Source organism: Balaenoptera physalus (genome assembly GCF_965194825.1).
Source record: "Balaenoptera physalus genome assembly, chromosome: 6".
NCBI lineage: Eukaryota > Metazoa > Chordata > Mammalia > Artiodactyla > Balaenopteridae > Balaenoptera > Balaenoptera physalus.
In genome coordinates, this window is record NC_138885.1 from 138871846 (window position 1) to 138887625 (window position 15780).

The window sequence follows — 15780 nt, forward strand, 5'->3', positions numbered from 1 at the left end:
CGGCCTCTGTGGACTCAGGAGATTTGTGCCTCCAAACCTGAGTGAAATTTCTGGCTGAGGACAAGACTGCTTAGCTTCCTGAGATGTTCCGGGTAATGAGTAAAGTGTGTAAAGGAATTCTGGGAAAGCACATGCTTTGCACACCTTCACATCAGGCAGTATCCTGAGGCTGAGCTTTTGCACACATTTTAATCAAAGGTGAATGAAACTGTGTTTGAATTTGCACGAGTCCCTGCAGCCCAGCGGCTTCTCTCTGTGGCTTGTTGTAAGTTAGTAGCGTCACTGTCGCTTTTAATATGTGTCCATTTTACAGATACAAAGAAAAATGCGCACAAAACATCCACTTATCTTAGATTTTATTGGGTGCTTGCATCACGCTAGAGACGCAAAACCGCAAAGCGGTTCTGCTGGCGCGGGGGCCACGACGGGGCCGTCGGGGGAAGCAGGTCGGGCCTCAGGCTGCGGGCTGGTCGGGGGCGCCGGGCGGGGCGGGCCTGGGGGCGCCTCCTGGCGGCTCAGCATCGTCTGATTCCTCCTCTCCAGCTTCCGAGCCCACTCGCTGCGGAGCCTGGGGCGGGCGACCGTTTGGGCTCAGGGAGGACTGGGGTCAGCTGGGCCCGTCTGTGGGCACCTTGGCCGCGTGCGAGCTAAGCTGCCCCCTCCCTGCCGGCTGGTGCCCGCGCTTCAGGCCTTGCCTGCCACGGAGGGTCTCACTTGGGCTCCTCCCGGAAGGGAAAGCGGGGACCCAGCTGCGTCCTGAACTCGCACCTGGGGACGCGCCCGTGTCTGCAGGCACCTGTGCTCCCAGGGTCTGGATGCGCCCTCACGCCGGCCCCTCGGGCGGAACCTTCCTGGGAAGGTGGCCTGCTGCGGTGACCACAGCACAACACACGGGGTGCCCCCGGGTGGGAACAGCCTGGCCAAGGGGTCAGGCTCCCCCAGGCCCCACACCTGCCTGTGGGCCACGTGTGAGCGTGTGGTTTGGTTTGGAGGGAGGCAGGTTGGGGGGCGCCTGGCCGGACTGACCTCCAGGGCTGGCGGGCAGACTGGTAACGAGCGTCCCCGCAGACGCCTGTCCCAGTGCCCAGGGACCTAGGTGAGGAGGGCGCCTCCCAGCAGCCGGTGGAGAGGCTGGGACAGCCGGGCCCCGCGCCTCGGCCACGCTCCTGCCCTTTTCCAGGCTGTGGGTGGCCCTGGGGACGTGGCCCAGAGCTGCTGCCGGCCAGGAGTAAGGTGTGGGCTGGGGGGTTCCGAGGCCCCATAACAGCCACTTCTCTCCAGAGAGGCGAAGATGTCACCCCTTTCCCCAGTCCGGCCACTAGCAGCCCAGGACCTCTGTGACTAACTGGGCCGGTGCTGACCCGAGGCCCACTCTTGGGACCTGCCCCCATGGGCCAAAGACCCAGAACATCCCAGGGCCTGATGACACATGAAAGACAGGGACAAGGCCGCGGAGACCCAGGAGGGAGCCTGGGGTGGGGAGGAGCCATTCGTGTGAGGGTTCTGTGCCAGGACCCCTGCCGCAGGAGGCCAGGTGGGCGCAGTGACCAGCTCTGGGGGCTGCACCGCGAGGAGAGGAGACGTCACGGCCCCCACACCTGTGCCGAGTGGCCGGAAGCCTTGGATGACGGGTGGGGGGCGGCCAGCACGGCAGCCAGACCTCTGGCTGCTCACAAGGTCAGTGCAGGCCTGGTCCCGCCGCGGCCCCCAAGAATTCTCCTTTCCAGCCCAGCTCCCAGGGCGGCAGCTGCTGGTACTATCTGGGGACTAAGGCTGCGCCCACTTTGGAAGTTTCTGGCCATTCGGATCCTTGTCTAGGTGCAAACTCTGTGCTAATACGCCCTCTTAGCTGTCCACGAGCGGTTACTCCTGGGCCTGCTTGGGGTCGCCTGAGCTCAGGGAGACGCCCTCAGAACTCACAGGCCCCTGGAGTCCACCCAGTAAAGAAAGGGGTAGCTTTGAACCTGCAAATCAAGCAAATGTGTAGGAAGGAGTAGGAGGGACACGTTGTTTTATCCTGAACTCAGTGGGAACAACTGTCAGAAAACAGACAAAGCCAGACTAACCCTGGGCAACAACTTCCTACAAGACCCTCAGGAGAGTGGGGATGAATGGATGGGGTGATGGAGAGATGGGGTGAGGAGGGATAAGGTGATGGAGGGGTGGGATGATGGAGGAATGGAGTAATGGAGGGAGGGGGTGATGGAGAGAGGGGGTGAAGGAGGGATGGGGTGATGGTGGGATGGGGAGATGGAGGGATGGGGAGAGGGAGGGATGGGGTGAAGGAGGGATGGGGTGATGGGGGGACGGGGTGAAGGAGGGATGGGGTGATGGGGGGACGGGGTGAAGGAGGGATGGGGGAGGGAGGGATGGGGTGATGGAGGGATGGGGAGATGGAGGGATGGGGTGATGGAGGGATGGGGAGATGGAGGGATGGGGAGATGGAGGGATGGGGTGATGGAGGGATGGGGTGATGGAGGGATGGGGAGGGAGGGATGGGGTGATAGAGGGATGGGGTGAAGGAGGGATGGGGTGATGGAGGGACGGGGTGATGGAGGGACGGGGGGAGGGAGGGATGGGGGTGATGGAGGGATGGGGGTGAGGGAGGGATAGGGTGATGGAGGGATGGGGGAGGGAGGGATGGGGAGATGGAGGGATGGGGGAGGGAGGGATGGGGAGATGGAGGGATGGGGGAGGGAGGGATGGGGTGATGGAGGGACGGGGTGATGGAGGGACGGGGGTGATGGAGGGATGGGGGTGAGGGAGGGATGGGGTGATGGAGGGATGGGGGAGGGAGGGATGGGGTGATGGAGGGATGGGGTGATGGAGGGATGGGGTGATGGTGGGATGGGGAGATGGAGGGATGGGGTGAAGCAGGGATGGGGTGATGGAGGGATGGGGGAGGGAGGGATGGGGTGATGGAGGGATGGAGTGATGGAGGGATGGGGGGATGGAGGGATGGGGGATGGAGGGATGGGGTGAAGGAGGGATGGGGTGAAGGAGGGATAGGGTGATGGAGGGATGGGGGAGGGAGGGACGGGGTGATGGAGGGATGGGGGAGGGAGGGATGGGGTGTCCTCTCTCCCACTAGTGATTCAATGATGTGACTCTGAAGGTGAGTTAATGTGGCTGGTGTTCAGGGTTTCGTCTCCGTTTCTCCTGTGACACTGATCGGGGGGAGGAAGCGGGAGGTGGTGGTGGGGTCTGTGGACGCCCGCGTCCTGAGGGCTGAGCAGCCCTGGTGCAGGTGTGTCTGTGCCCCCACGTCGCTGGCTCTGCGCTCACCTGTCCAGGGCACTCCTGCGCATCCTCATGTCCTCGTTCTGCAGCTGTTTAGTGTGAAGCTCGATTTTTTTCTCCCAAAACATTTTTATCATCCCAGCATCATAGGATACCCTTCCTGGATTCTTCAAGGTGTAGCTTTTACTCATTTTCTGGGTAAAGGAGAATTACAGGACCTCAGTCACTTTGTGCTGTGTTGGTGCGAGAGCACATGAAACCAGCTTGTTAACAATAAAGAAGTTGGCTCGGCCCCAGACATTTCCCGGGCGCCCTGTACACCTTTTTGGGGCGTTGGACTGTCAGCCCCTCATGGCCTGTCTAAGACCAGTGGCCCTGCCACCTTCTGGAACGGTTTCCTGTATTAGAGGAAGCAGCAGCTGATGGCAAATCCCGTCTTGGGTCCTTGGATGGCTCACGCGGCTGCTCCTGGGTGAGGACGGCTGGCCGTTCATACGGCTCCACATGGCAGGTGTCCCTTCCTGAGCCCCCCGAGCTGTCGCTGAACCGCGTCCTCCAAGTCCTAGGTGGGCGTCCCACCCCCAGGACTGCACAACGTGATTGAGGTAATTAAGGCTAGAAAAGGTCACTAGGGTGGCCCTGACCCAGTAGAGCTGGGGTCCTTATAGGAAGAGGAGGTCAGGGCACAGACACGCACAGAGGGGCACCCCGTGAAGACCCGGGGAGGAGGCGGCCGTCCACACGGCAAGGAGCGAGGCCTCAGGGGACCCCGCTGCCCAGGCCTGGCTCTTGGAGTGCAGCCTCCAGGATGGAGACGTTCAATGTCTGTTGCTTCAGCCTGTGGTACCTTCCAGCACCTCAGTGCGTAACCAGGTTTCCAGCTTCTGTAAGCTCGGGGCCCTAGTGTCTACCCTGCACACACGACCCCGACATGCCTTCTTCTGGACGTCCCAGTGCTGTGCCTGGGCTTCCTGCCTCCTGGGTGCCTTTCCAAACACACCCCAACCAATCCAGAGACTCCCTCTATGGCTGCCACACTCCGGGCCACGATCCACTTGCCCTCATCACCCAGGACCAGGTACCAGAAAGCCAGGGACAGCCCTGCACCCCGGGCCACTGGAATCACTCAGCTTGCCCTGCCTCACCTGGGCCTTCCCACGGAAATCACAGCCCCCTCTCTCCCTGCCCCCCAGCCGACCCTGCCGCTCCCCGGGAGGCCCTGCAGGGTGGGGCGTGCCCCCTGCTCTGGGGACCATGAGTGACAAACTGTTCAACGGCAGTCACAGCCTGATCTGCTGGCCTGGCTGCACCCCACGTGTTCTATCAAGACCCCATGTTTCAGAACACACAGGTGGACACTGGGTCAGGAGAAGCCCGGTGGGAGATTCCAGGACCCCAGTGGACCCTGAAACCAGCCGAGGTCCTTGGAAAGGCACCTCGGCTTAATCAGAAATCGAGATCAAGGTAAGTTTCTGGGGACAGAATGAGCTTTTGTTTTTCATCTAGAGTTGGCTGCTGTTAAAACCTCAGGCCGTGCGCTGAAGGGCCAACCAGGCTGCTCCCTGCTGGCAGAGGTGGAGTGGGGGTGGGGGGGGCAGCAGGGGGGGCAGCGGGGGGGCCGCGGGGAGGCGTAGCGGGGGGGCAGCGGGGGGCAGTGGGGGGGCCCAGCCCTCAGCCCCCACAGCGCCGGCTCCCCTGTTGCTCCACCTCCATGAGGCTAGTCCACGGCTTCTAGCGAAGAAGGGGCCCAGCGCCAGCCTGTCAACACACGCTGCATGTGTGTGCATGTGTGCACGCGTGCCTGTGTGCGTGGGCATGAGTACTGGGGAGCTACTTCTGTGCTCTGGACACTGGTTGACCCTCAGGACAGAGGGCTGGCCATAGGGACAGCTGCTCACATCTGTGGCCAGAGCTGGACCCAGGCGCCGTGTGGGAGAAGGAGACGGTGCTGGTGCAGGAACCCGGGAGAAGAGAGGAAGAATGATGAGCCGCCCGCTTCGCGGTCTAAAAGCTTCTCGGGGAGGCCAGCCCTCCACGCTCAGGCGCAGGATGCTTACAAAAACTAAAGAAGAAACCAGAGCCTGGAGACCGGCAGCAGATCCCTTAAAACAACTTTAAATCTCCGAGGCTGCTGGCTTGTTGGGTCGGGGTTTACGCGGCTGCGTGACTAACCCCAAAGCGCCAAGCCTGCACCTGCTGTGGATTCTGAAGGAGAAACAAAAAAGACACTTGCAGGCGTCAAGGGCGGAGGGTGGAGCTGGCAGGGAGGGTCTGGGCAGGAGGGCGGGGCAGGCGGGGAAACGGCTGGGAGGGCTGTCCTGTCCGAGCCGCGGGGCGGGCCGCCCCCCGTCCTGGTCACTGCCCTCCACACCAGGAGCCCGTGGGATGGGACAGCCTGCCCTGCACCCATCTTTCAGGGCCATCGTTTATTTTGGTCCTCACCCTGGCACGTGGGGCTGGGCTGTCTTCACCATGTTCTCGCCAAGCAGGTGGCGACGGGCTGGATCTGGGAGCAAGTGCAGCCCAGCTGGGAACAGGGTCTACTGTGACAGTGAAATTGCAGAACGCCGTGGGCGCAAGGGGAGACCCCTCTTCACTCTGTGTGACTCTGCGTGGCCGTCTGTCCCTCGTCCTGGAATGTAGCCCCTCCCCAGCCTCCAGGCATGAGCCCTACTCCGCTGTCATGTCCACACTCCGAGGACCCCAGCCTCTCCTGACCATCAGGCAGGGCCCCTCCTCTGGGTCCCATGGGCCTCGGTGTGTCTCCAGGGGACCGCAGGCCCCCTGTGGCACCGGGACACACACGTGTATTTGCAGAGCAAATAAAGGAATGAGTGAGCTCCGTGAAAGGAGGCTGTTAACAACTCCGAAATCAGCAGTGATGGGGAAGGAGCCAAGATGGTGGAGGAGACCCTGAGCTCACCTCCTCCTGCGAGCACATCCAGACTCTAACAACCACTCACAGGGCAGCTGTCAGCGAGAGTGGCCAGAGGCTGGCAGCATCTCCCACAGCTGAGGGTATACGGAAGGAGCCACCACCAGACAGGCGGGAGGGCTGGAGACACAGTAGAGCCAAGACCCCCACCCTCGGGTCTGCAACCCACAAAGGGGAGGGATTTCACAAGCATAGAGGTTCTCCCCAAGGAGCAAGGGGTCTGAGCCCCACATGTAGCTCCCCAGCTTGGGGGTCCTGCACCAGGAAGATGAACCCCCAGAATGTCTGGCTTTGAAGGCCAGTGGGGCTTACTTTCAAGAGAGCCAGAGGGCTGTGGGTAATAGGCTCTGCTCTTAAAGGCAAAATCTCACACACTCCAAGACCCAGGGCAGAGGCAGTAATTTGAAGGAGCCTGGGTCAGACCCCTTGCTGATCTTGGAGAGCCTCCTGCCCCCCCAGGGGACACAGATGTTGACACCCCCTGGGGACACAGATGCCGCAGCAGCCAGGTTTGGAGGCTTGTTCTACCACATGGACACAGGTGCTGGCAAGGACCATTTTGCTGTTCTCTCTAGCCTATCAGTGCCGGGGGCTTACCCAACATGAGCCGGTCAGCACCAGTCCTGGGACTGCCCCCCTCCTCCCGGGCTGAGCAGCCAGTTGCACAGGGACCCAGGCCTGACCACCAGCAAGTCCAGGGTCCAGCCCCACCCACCAGTGCGCCAGCATCAGCACTGGGGATTCCCCCAAGCCCCGTACTCAGCTGCGGTAGGACCCATCTCCAAGTGCCCCAGGTTGCAGTCGGCCATGTGGGGACCTGGCCCTGGCCACCAGTGGGCTGGCAGTGGTCCCACGCCCCACCTGGGCCACACAGCTAGCTGCTCAGGAAGGCTACCCTGCCCTTCACTGGGCCCACAGAAGTCGGTGCCACCACAACAGAAGGGTTCACGCAGCCCACGTGGAGGTCGCCCCTAGAGCACAGAGCTCTGGTGCCAGAGGGAAGTGCACTGCTGGGCCCCACGGAACATCTCCTACAGAAGGCCACTCATCCAAGACTGGGAGACGTAACCAAATATCCTAACACGTAGACACAAACACAGGGAATTCAGCAAAACGAGGAGACAGAGGACCTCGGGAAAAGAACTAAACAAAAGGTAACGATCGTAAAGATGTTCACGGAACTCAGAAGAAGAATGAACACAGTGAGAATTCCAACAAGGAGTTAGACAATATAAAGAAGAACCAAACAGAGCTGAAGACTAGAATTGCTGGGGACAAAAAAACAACACTAGAAGGAATCAACTGTTGATTAGATCATACAGAGGACTGGATCTGTGGTCTGGAAGACAGAGTAGTGGAAATCATCTGAAATGAAGAGATGAGGATAGTTTAAGAGACTTCTGTGACAACATCAAGCGTACTAACATTCACATGATAGGGGTCCCAGGATGAGAAAAGTGGGAACAAGGAGCAGATAACTTACTTGAAGAAATAATTGCTGAAAACTTCCCTAAGCTGGGCAAGAAAAAAGACATCCAGGTCCAGGAAGCATAGAGAGTCCTAAACAAGAGCAACCTAAAGAGGTTCACGTCGAGACACATTACAAGTAAAACGGCAAAACTAAAGATAAAGAGAGAATCTTAAAAGCAGCAAGAGAAAAGCGACTAGTTACCTACAAGGGAACCCCCATAAGACCATCAGCTGACTTTTCAGCAGAAACTTTGCAGGCCAGAAAGCAGTGGCAGTGTATATACTAAGTGATGAAAGGGAAAAAAACCTATAACCAAGGCAAAGCTATCTTTCAGATTTGAAGGGGAGAAAAAGAGTTTTACAGACAAACAAAAGGTAAAAGAGTTCAGCACCACTAAACCAGCCTTACAGAAATGTTAAAGGGATTTCTCTAAGCAGAAAAGACCACAACTAGAACTTATAAAAATTATGAAAGAAAAAAAAAATCTCACTGGTAAAGGCAAACATACAGTAAAAGTAGCAGATCGGCAACGTATAAAGCTGGTAGGAAGGTTTAAAGACAAAATCATTAAAATCATCTACATCCACAATAAGTGGCTAAGGTGTAAAATATAACATCAACTAAACTAAACGTGTGTGTGGGATAAAAATGTAGGGTTGTTAAAATGCATTTGAGCTTAAGAGGTCATCAAATTAAATAATCACGTATTTATATAGGTTGTTATATATGAACCCCATGATAGCCACAAACTAAAAACCTGTAACAGATACACACACACACAAAAGAAAGGAATCCAAACATAACATTAAATAGTCATCAAATCACAGGGAAGGGAGCAAAAGAAGAAGAAAGAAACAAAAAAGAACTACAAAACTATCAGAAAACAACTAATATAATGGCAATAAGCACATATCTATCAATAATTACTTTAAATGTCAATGAACTAAATGCTCCGTAAGACATAGAGTGGCTGAGTGGATGAAAAAATAAGACCCATATATGCTGCCTACCGAAGACTCACTTCTCATCTAAACACACACACAGACTAAAAGTGAGGGGATGGAAAAAGGTATTCCATGCAAATGGAAATGAAAAGAAATCTGGGGTAGCAATACTTATATCAGACAAAATAGACTTTAAAACAAAAATTGTAACAAGAGACAAAGAAGTATATTATGTAATGATGAAGGGGTCAATCTAATAAGAAGTTACAACAATTGTAAATATGTATGTATGCACCCATCACAGGAGCACCTAAATACATAAAGTAATGTTAAACATAAAGGGAGAAATTGATAGTAACACAATAGTAGTAGAGGACTTTAACTAGCAACTTATATCAAAAGGATGGATCATCTAGACAGAAAGTCAGTAAGAAAACACTGGCCTTAAATGATGCATTAAGCCAGATAGACTTAATAGACACATGTATATGTTTATATTTTATCCAAAAGCACCTTAATTCATTCTCTGAGGCCAGCATCACCCTGATACTAGAAAGAAAAGACACCACAAAAAAAGAAAATAACCCCAATATCCCCTCCACGGCCAATATCCCATCCGCGGACGGTGAACACCGTGTGTCCGCACGGCCAGCCTGCTCCACCCGCTTGGGGCCTCTCTCTCCAGATCACAGCCTGGCCTCAGTGGCTTCCCCTCTGGATGCTGGATGGTGCCGTGTGCTTGCTCACTGCGACCCGCCCCACGAGCTCCAGCCCCATGAGCTCGGACCCAGGCTCTCACGGGCTTCTGCACGTTCACCTTTGGGGGAAGCAGAGCCCCCACCTGCCTGACCGCAGGGCCATCTTATCGGCCTGGTCACTTCTTCTCTTGCTGGAGACTCTCTTCCGGAAGCATCCAGGGCACCCAGGACAGCACCAGAAGCACCTATAGCATCTGGGGCTGTGGTACATGGAAGGAAGGAAGGAGGGAAGGAGGGAAGGACAGAGGGAAGGAGGGAAAGAGGGAGGGAGGAAGGCAGGAAGGAAGGAGGGAAGGAAGGAGGGAGGGAGGAAGTGTTGTGGCCACAGGGACAGCTGGTGAAGGTGTTCACAGCTCCGTCCGGCGCTGGGTGGCAGCTGGTACTCAGCCCCTCCTGCTGCCAGAGAGCAGCGGGGGCCCCGGGGACCCTCCTCCTGAGTGGGGCAGACACATCCCTGACCCCGACCCTGACCCTGTGACCTTCGAGGTGAGGGCAGCGAAGGGGGTTCCCTGCTCTGCCCGGCTGCTGGCCCGAGTCCAGAGGAGCGGGTTTTGGTGGAGGAGCCCCTCCCCGGGGCCTCTGGGTTCCCTGCCTCCCGCCGGCAGCACAGGGCAGGCTTGTGGGGGCCCTGCGGGCACATGCTGCCCAGCCCCACCTGAGACGGCGCCAGGGCAGTGGGTGCTCAGCCGGGCCGCCCGCCTCAGCCTCAGGGGACCGACCCCACCGTGCTCCCCATGGCTTCTTAGAAGCAGGTGGAGACCGGCGTCCACCACACCTAATCAGGGTCAGGAGGAGGCTGTAGAATCTGGGAGATCTCAGCTAAGACGTTACACTAACTTGTCACGTTGTCCCCTCATGAGAGGAAGTGGGAGGCCCAAGAGGAGGTCCCCTGGGCTTTGGAGACTGACCCAGTGCTGGCCCCAGGCCTCCAAGGGGTGGAGGCCCATAAGGAAGGCAGGGGGTCCTGGGGGAGGGCAGGGTTCACTGGGAGAGGACAGGGGTCCCTGGGAGGGCAGGGGTCCCTGGGGGAGTGGGCAGGTGTCCCTGGGGTGGGCAGGTGTCCCTGGGGGAGGGCAAGGGTCCCTGGGGGGGGCAGGGGTCCCTGGGGGAGGGCAAGGGTCCCTGGGGGAGTGGGCAGGTGTCCCGGGGGGGTAGGCATCCTTGGGGGGGCAGGGTCCCTGGGGGTGGGCAAGGGTCCCTGGGGGAGTGGGCAGGTGTCCCGGGGGGGGTAGGCATCCTTGGGGGGGGCAGGGTCCCTGGGGGAGGGCAAGGGTCCCGGGGGGGGCAGGCATCCTTGGGGGGGGCAGGGTCCCTGGGGACCAGCTTGTGGGTTTGAGTTTCCTGCCCCCTGCTCGGCCCTCGGGAGCACTCTGGTCTCAGTGGAGCCGGCCTCACCTCTGGAGCTGCGGCAGCTCCACCAGGGGTCCGTGGTGTCCTGTGTGGCCCGAGGAGCCTGTGACCCCTGGTTGCCCGGTAGGCGTGGCCTCTGGGCCTGCAGAGCTGACGGCACTGACCCTGAGCGCCGGCTCCCCAGTGCTGCCCCTGGCGGTGCCCCCAGCGGCCTCGCCTGACCGCCCAGGGGCAGCTTTCCCTCCGCCTGGGATACACCTGGCCGCGGGGGCGAGTGTGTCGGGTAGCGCTAAAACCTTCAGGTCGACTATTGGACAGAATACAGTAAAGTAAGGCTGACAGAAGCGCTCACTTTCAACCAGTTCTTCTGCACTCACCCGACGCAGAAATCAGGACCCCAGCAGCCCCTCGAGTCCAGAGCCTACAGGGAAGCGAGGCTGGTCTGACTGTAGCTCCCGTTCCTGCCCTGGGCCAGGCTGGCCCGCCAGCTGCCTGCCTGGTGCGGGTCTCCGCGGAGGCCGGCTGGGCTCCAGGGCGAGGCTGGAGGGGGAGCGGCGCCCCGCCCCGTGTGTGAGGCCCCCGGGCTCTGACCGCGGGTGACCCCGGTGCGCAGCCGCCCGAGCTCCGCGCTGCCCTGGGAACCTGGGCCGTGCGGTGGGGCTCAGGGAGCCGACACGGCGCTGGACCCCCTCAGATCCCGGGACAGCTCCCCCCGCCCCCCGTGATGCACCTCCCTGGTGGGCGGGCTCAGGACGGGAAGGTTCTGGAACCTGGCGCAGGCAGCCAAGAAGAGGGACCGGAGCATCTTCAGGGAGCTCCGTGTGATGCCATATGGGTGTTGCTGCCGCCGTGGCCTCCAGCTCAGGGACGCAGGAGCGAGGCCAGGGCTGCGGAGGCCACTGGGGCCGGTTCTGAGGAGGCGGGAGGGCGACCGCTTTTCTGGGGGCCCCGTAGACCAGAGGACTTAGAAACGCGGCAGTTTATCCCCCGGGGCCGAATCCTCGCTGGCGGTGCTGCCGGTGAACTAAAAGAGTGAAAACGTGGGCGACTGTGTGTGGGGCTGGGGTGCACCCACTCAAGGGTTTTGCCTCCGGGAGGGACCAGGGGTCGGCGCTGGACTCGTTCTGACCGAGGGAAAAGTTGACATTTTAGGTGAGGTTGGCTGTTCTCCTTGCGGGGCTTCCCAGAGACACGGGATATCAGAGCTTTTACTCTCGGGAAGACCAGCCCTGCAGTGCAGCCCTTCAAACCCTCACGGAGCAGAAACAACGGACAGACAGACAGACAGAGAGATGGACAAGGGGCACCAGAAAGCCAGCAGCGGACAGTGGAAACAGTCCAGCAGTCGGCCCCGGGGTGGGAGGAAGGGGGAGGGGGCCGGCAGCTCGGTCTCCATCCCGGGCTTTGTCACCAGAAGGCTGAATGGGAGAAGCTGCTAACAAAGTTAAATCCCCAGAAAACGCAAGTGTGCGGCCCTGGCTCCCACATCCCACGGACGGCCCACCCCGGGGGTCGCATCACCCAGGCTTACTCTGAGGTCTGTCCGGGCCGGTCGGCGCAGCTCCTTTAGGCAGGTGTCCTCCCGTGTCCCCAGCGCGCCTGGACTGTGTCTGCCCGTGACTTTTATACGGGCTTGGTGACACAGTGCTTGGCATCCGGTCAGAGGCCGGAAAGACGAGCTGCCTTCAGTCTGGCGGCCCCTGGAGACACAATGGGCTCCCGCCGCAGGCCCTGGCAGGCACGTGTCCCTCGGCTCCCCGGCCAGAAACCGGAGGGCAGCCTGGGGAGTCTTCCCTGCTTGCTGGCTCCTGGCAAGATAGTGTTACCAAAATCACCGCCTTCTCTTCCGGATGGGCTGCTCCTGAGAAGCCTTGTAGGCTGAGGTTAAAAAAAAACCAGCTGGCATCAAACCCCCTTTATAAGATGTATGAGAGGAAGGCCTCCAAACAATACATGATTATGCTCATAGTAAGGCAGCCATATCGTAAATAGCGTTCTTTTAAAATTTTTCTTTTATACTGGAGTACAGTTGATTTACAATGTTGTGTTAGTTTCAGGTGTACAGCAAAGTGATTCAGGTATACGTATACATATATCCACTCTTTTTCAGACTCTTTTCCCATGTAGGTTATTGCAGAGTATTGAGTAGAGTTCCCTGTGCTGTATAGTAGGTCCTTGTTGGTTATCTAGTTTATATATAGTTGTGTGTATCTGTTAATCCCAAACTCCTAATTTATCCCTACCCCCTCTCCCCCTTGGTAACCACAAGTCTGTTCTCTGTGTCTGTGAGTCTGTTTCTGTTTTGTAAATAAGTTCATTCGTATCATTTTTTTAGATTCTACATATAAGTGATATTATGTGATGTTTGTCTGACTTACTTCACTTAGTATGATCATCTCTAGGTCCATCCATGTTGCTGCAAACGGCATCATTTCATTCTTTTTGGATCCACCTCCTAGAGTAATGAAAATGAAACAAAAATAAACAAATGGGACCAATTAAACTTAAAAGCTTTTGCACAGCAAAGGAAACCATAAACTAAATGAAAACACCATCCACAGAATGGTAGAAAATATTTGCAAATGATGCGACTCACAAGGGATTAGTCTCCAAAATATACAAACAGCTCATGTGGCTCAATACCAAAAAACCAAACAACCTAATCAAAAAATGGGCGGAGGACCTAAATAGAAATTTCTCCAAAGAAGACGTAAACATGGTCCACAGGCACATGAAAAGATGTTCAGCATCACTAATTATTAGAGAAGTGCAGATCAAAACTACAACGAGGGATCACCTCACATTAGTCAGAACGGCCATCATCAAAAAGTCTACAGATATCAAATGCTGGAGAGGGTGTAGAGAAAATGGGAACCTTCCTACACTGTTGGTGGGAATGTAAACTGTGGAGAACAGTATGGAGGTTCCTTAAAAAACTAAAAATAGAGCTGCCATATGATCCAGCATTCCCACTCTTGGGCATACATCTGGAGAAAAACATAATTCGAAAAGAAACATGCAGCCCAATGTTCACAGCAGCACTATGTACATAGCCAGGACGTGGAAGCAACCTAGATATCCATCCGCAGAGGCGTGGATAAAGAAGATGCGGCACATACATACAGTGGGCTATTACTCAGCCTCAAGTAACATTTTTCTTATTTCTTAGCTCATTGTGGGAATTTTATATTGAGTGTGGTCGTGTACATTGGCCCCAGGAGCCCTTCACCAGGGAAATAAGGTGCCTCCTGGGGTGGCCTTTGCAGGGCAGGAGGCAGGGAAGGGCGGGAGGGGGACCCCCAGGTGGACACTGAAGTGACTGGGAGGGAGGTGGGACAAGAGTTCCTGGGCCGGGGCCGGGTCCAGATTCGGGCTCGGCTCCTGGCTCCTGGGGGGAGGCGTGTGCCCCTCACAGAGGAAAGGCCGGTAGGGAAGCCCTGAGGGTGGACGGCCAGGCCCCGGGCACAGTGGCTCACCTAGAAGCTTGGGCTGGATGCTCTTCGTAGGCCCTGGACAGCAGGGTGCCTTGAGATGGAAATGGTGCAGGAGGCACGTCCAGATGCATTTCGTCCTGGGGGGCCCACTTGGAGCATTTGCTAACCTCCGGCAGAGCCCGGCTGACTCTGGCGGGTAGTGCTGCTCTGAGCCCAGGGGAATCAGGGTCCGGCCCCTCTGGGCCCCTCCTCTGGGCCCCTCCTCTGGGACCCCTGGGCAGCCAGGTCCGCTGATGCTCTGTCCACACTTTGTGCGCCTCAGCAAACGCATGCAACTCGCCAAAACGGGAAATGCAGCTGCTGTTTATTCTAAGTGCTTCCTCCGCAAGCCCCTCTCTCCTCCCCCCCGGGACTCGGATTACACAGGCGGGATCTTTGTTCTTGGCCCGCAGGTCAGTGGGCTTCTGCTCACTTCTTTTCCTTTTCTCTCTTCTTCAGGTGGATAAATTCTGCTGACTTGTTCTGTAGTTCACTGGCTCTGTCTTCTATCATCTCCAATCTGCTGTTTTGCACAGTAAATTTTTTATTTTGAATACTGTATTTCTTGGCTCTAGAGTTTCTATTTGATTACGTTCTACAGTTTTTTTTTTTTTTATTACTGCTGACATTTCCTTTTTTTCATGCAATGTGAGCATATTCTTTCACGTTTTACCTGAGTACACATTGAATGGCTCCCTTAAAGTCCGTGTCTGCTGTCTTCATCACCTGGGTCACCTGGGTCACCTGGGGCTGGAGGTCTGTTCAGATGATAGGCCACAGTTTTCCCTCTCTTTGTATGTCCAGTAATTTTGGATTGCATCCTGCACATCTCGGACAATGCGTTGTGGAGATCCTGCCTCCCCCCATGAGTGTCTGGATGTTTGTTTAATCAGGTCAATCAGGTAAACCCCAAGTTCTGTCTCCCTGTCATCTCTGACAGGTTTTCTCATGGCCACGTGGAGTCCCGCACATGTGTTGGGGTCAGTGGGAGATTTGGGGTGAGAGCTCCCCTTTCTGGGATTCCCCCTTGGTCTCCAGCTGCTGTGGTCACCCAACCATCTCTGGGTCTTCACACCAGTGGACGTGGGTTTTCCTCCCGAGGTTTCGCCCACCTGAATGGGGCCAACTTCCCTCAGGCAAAAGGCCCTGATAAGGGAGCCGCACGCACACGTTCCTCTCCGCGTACCGACTCCTCGGTCTGCTCAGCCTGCCGCTGTGTTCTGCTGGCTAGCTGCTTGTCTGCCCAGAGGATGCAGGGGGCCGGCGGGTCTGACGTGCACAAGCTCAGCCGTGATGGGAAGTGGACCCTGGGAACCCCTCTTGAGATAAAGGGCCTGGCCCCAGCCTCACTGGGCTGACTCTGAGGGGGGCTGCCCCCCACGAAGGAGCACAGACCCCTTACTCGGGGCTCTTGTCAGAAGGTGTGGCTGACACTCTCCTGGCCGATTCTGACCAAGGACGAGTTCCTGGAACCCGGGGCTGGGGAGGGGTTTCTGGCCTCAGTTTCCCATCTGTGCAATGGGCACAAAGGGGTCTGAGTGAACATATGAGCGGCACATGAACAGGGCTCTGCCTGTGGTGATGCTGGATCTTGTTGTTTTAATTGCTT

The 15780-nt window shown here is 57.1% G+C and overlaps 1 protein-coding gene and 1 long non-coding RNA gene across 2 annotated transcripts; both read right to left on the reverse strand.

Annotated features, from left to right (window-relative positions):
• Positions 1-339: 339 nt before the first annotated feature.
• On the reverse strand, positions 340-12336 carry LOC309662300. Its single transcript, XR_014264623.1, has 3 exons — positions 12230-12336; positions 3286-3434; positions 340-568 (listed from the first exon to the last, which is right to left on the reverse strand). It is a non-coding gene; the product is annotated as an uncharacterized lncRNA (long non-coding RNA).
• Positions 9218-12094, reverse strand: LOC309662946 (uncharacterized protein; the record flags this gene model as incomplete). Its single annotated transcript, XM_082466155.1, has 5 exons — positions 9218-10123; positions 10744-11065; positions 11290-11340; positions 11429-11637; positions 11955-12094. The coding sequence occupies 5 exons, from the start codon at positions 12092-12094 to the stop codon at positions 9334-9336; spliced, it is 1512 nt and encodes a 503-aa protein (XP_082322281.1). The 3' UTR covers positions 9218-9333.
• Positions 12337-15780: the final 3444 nt, after the last annotated feature.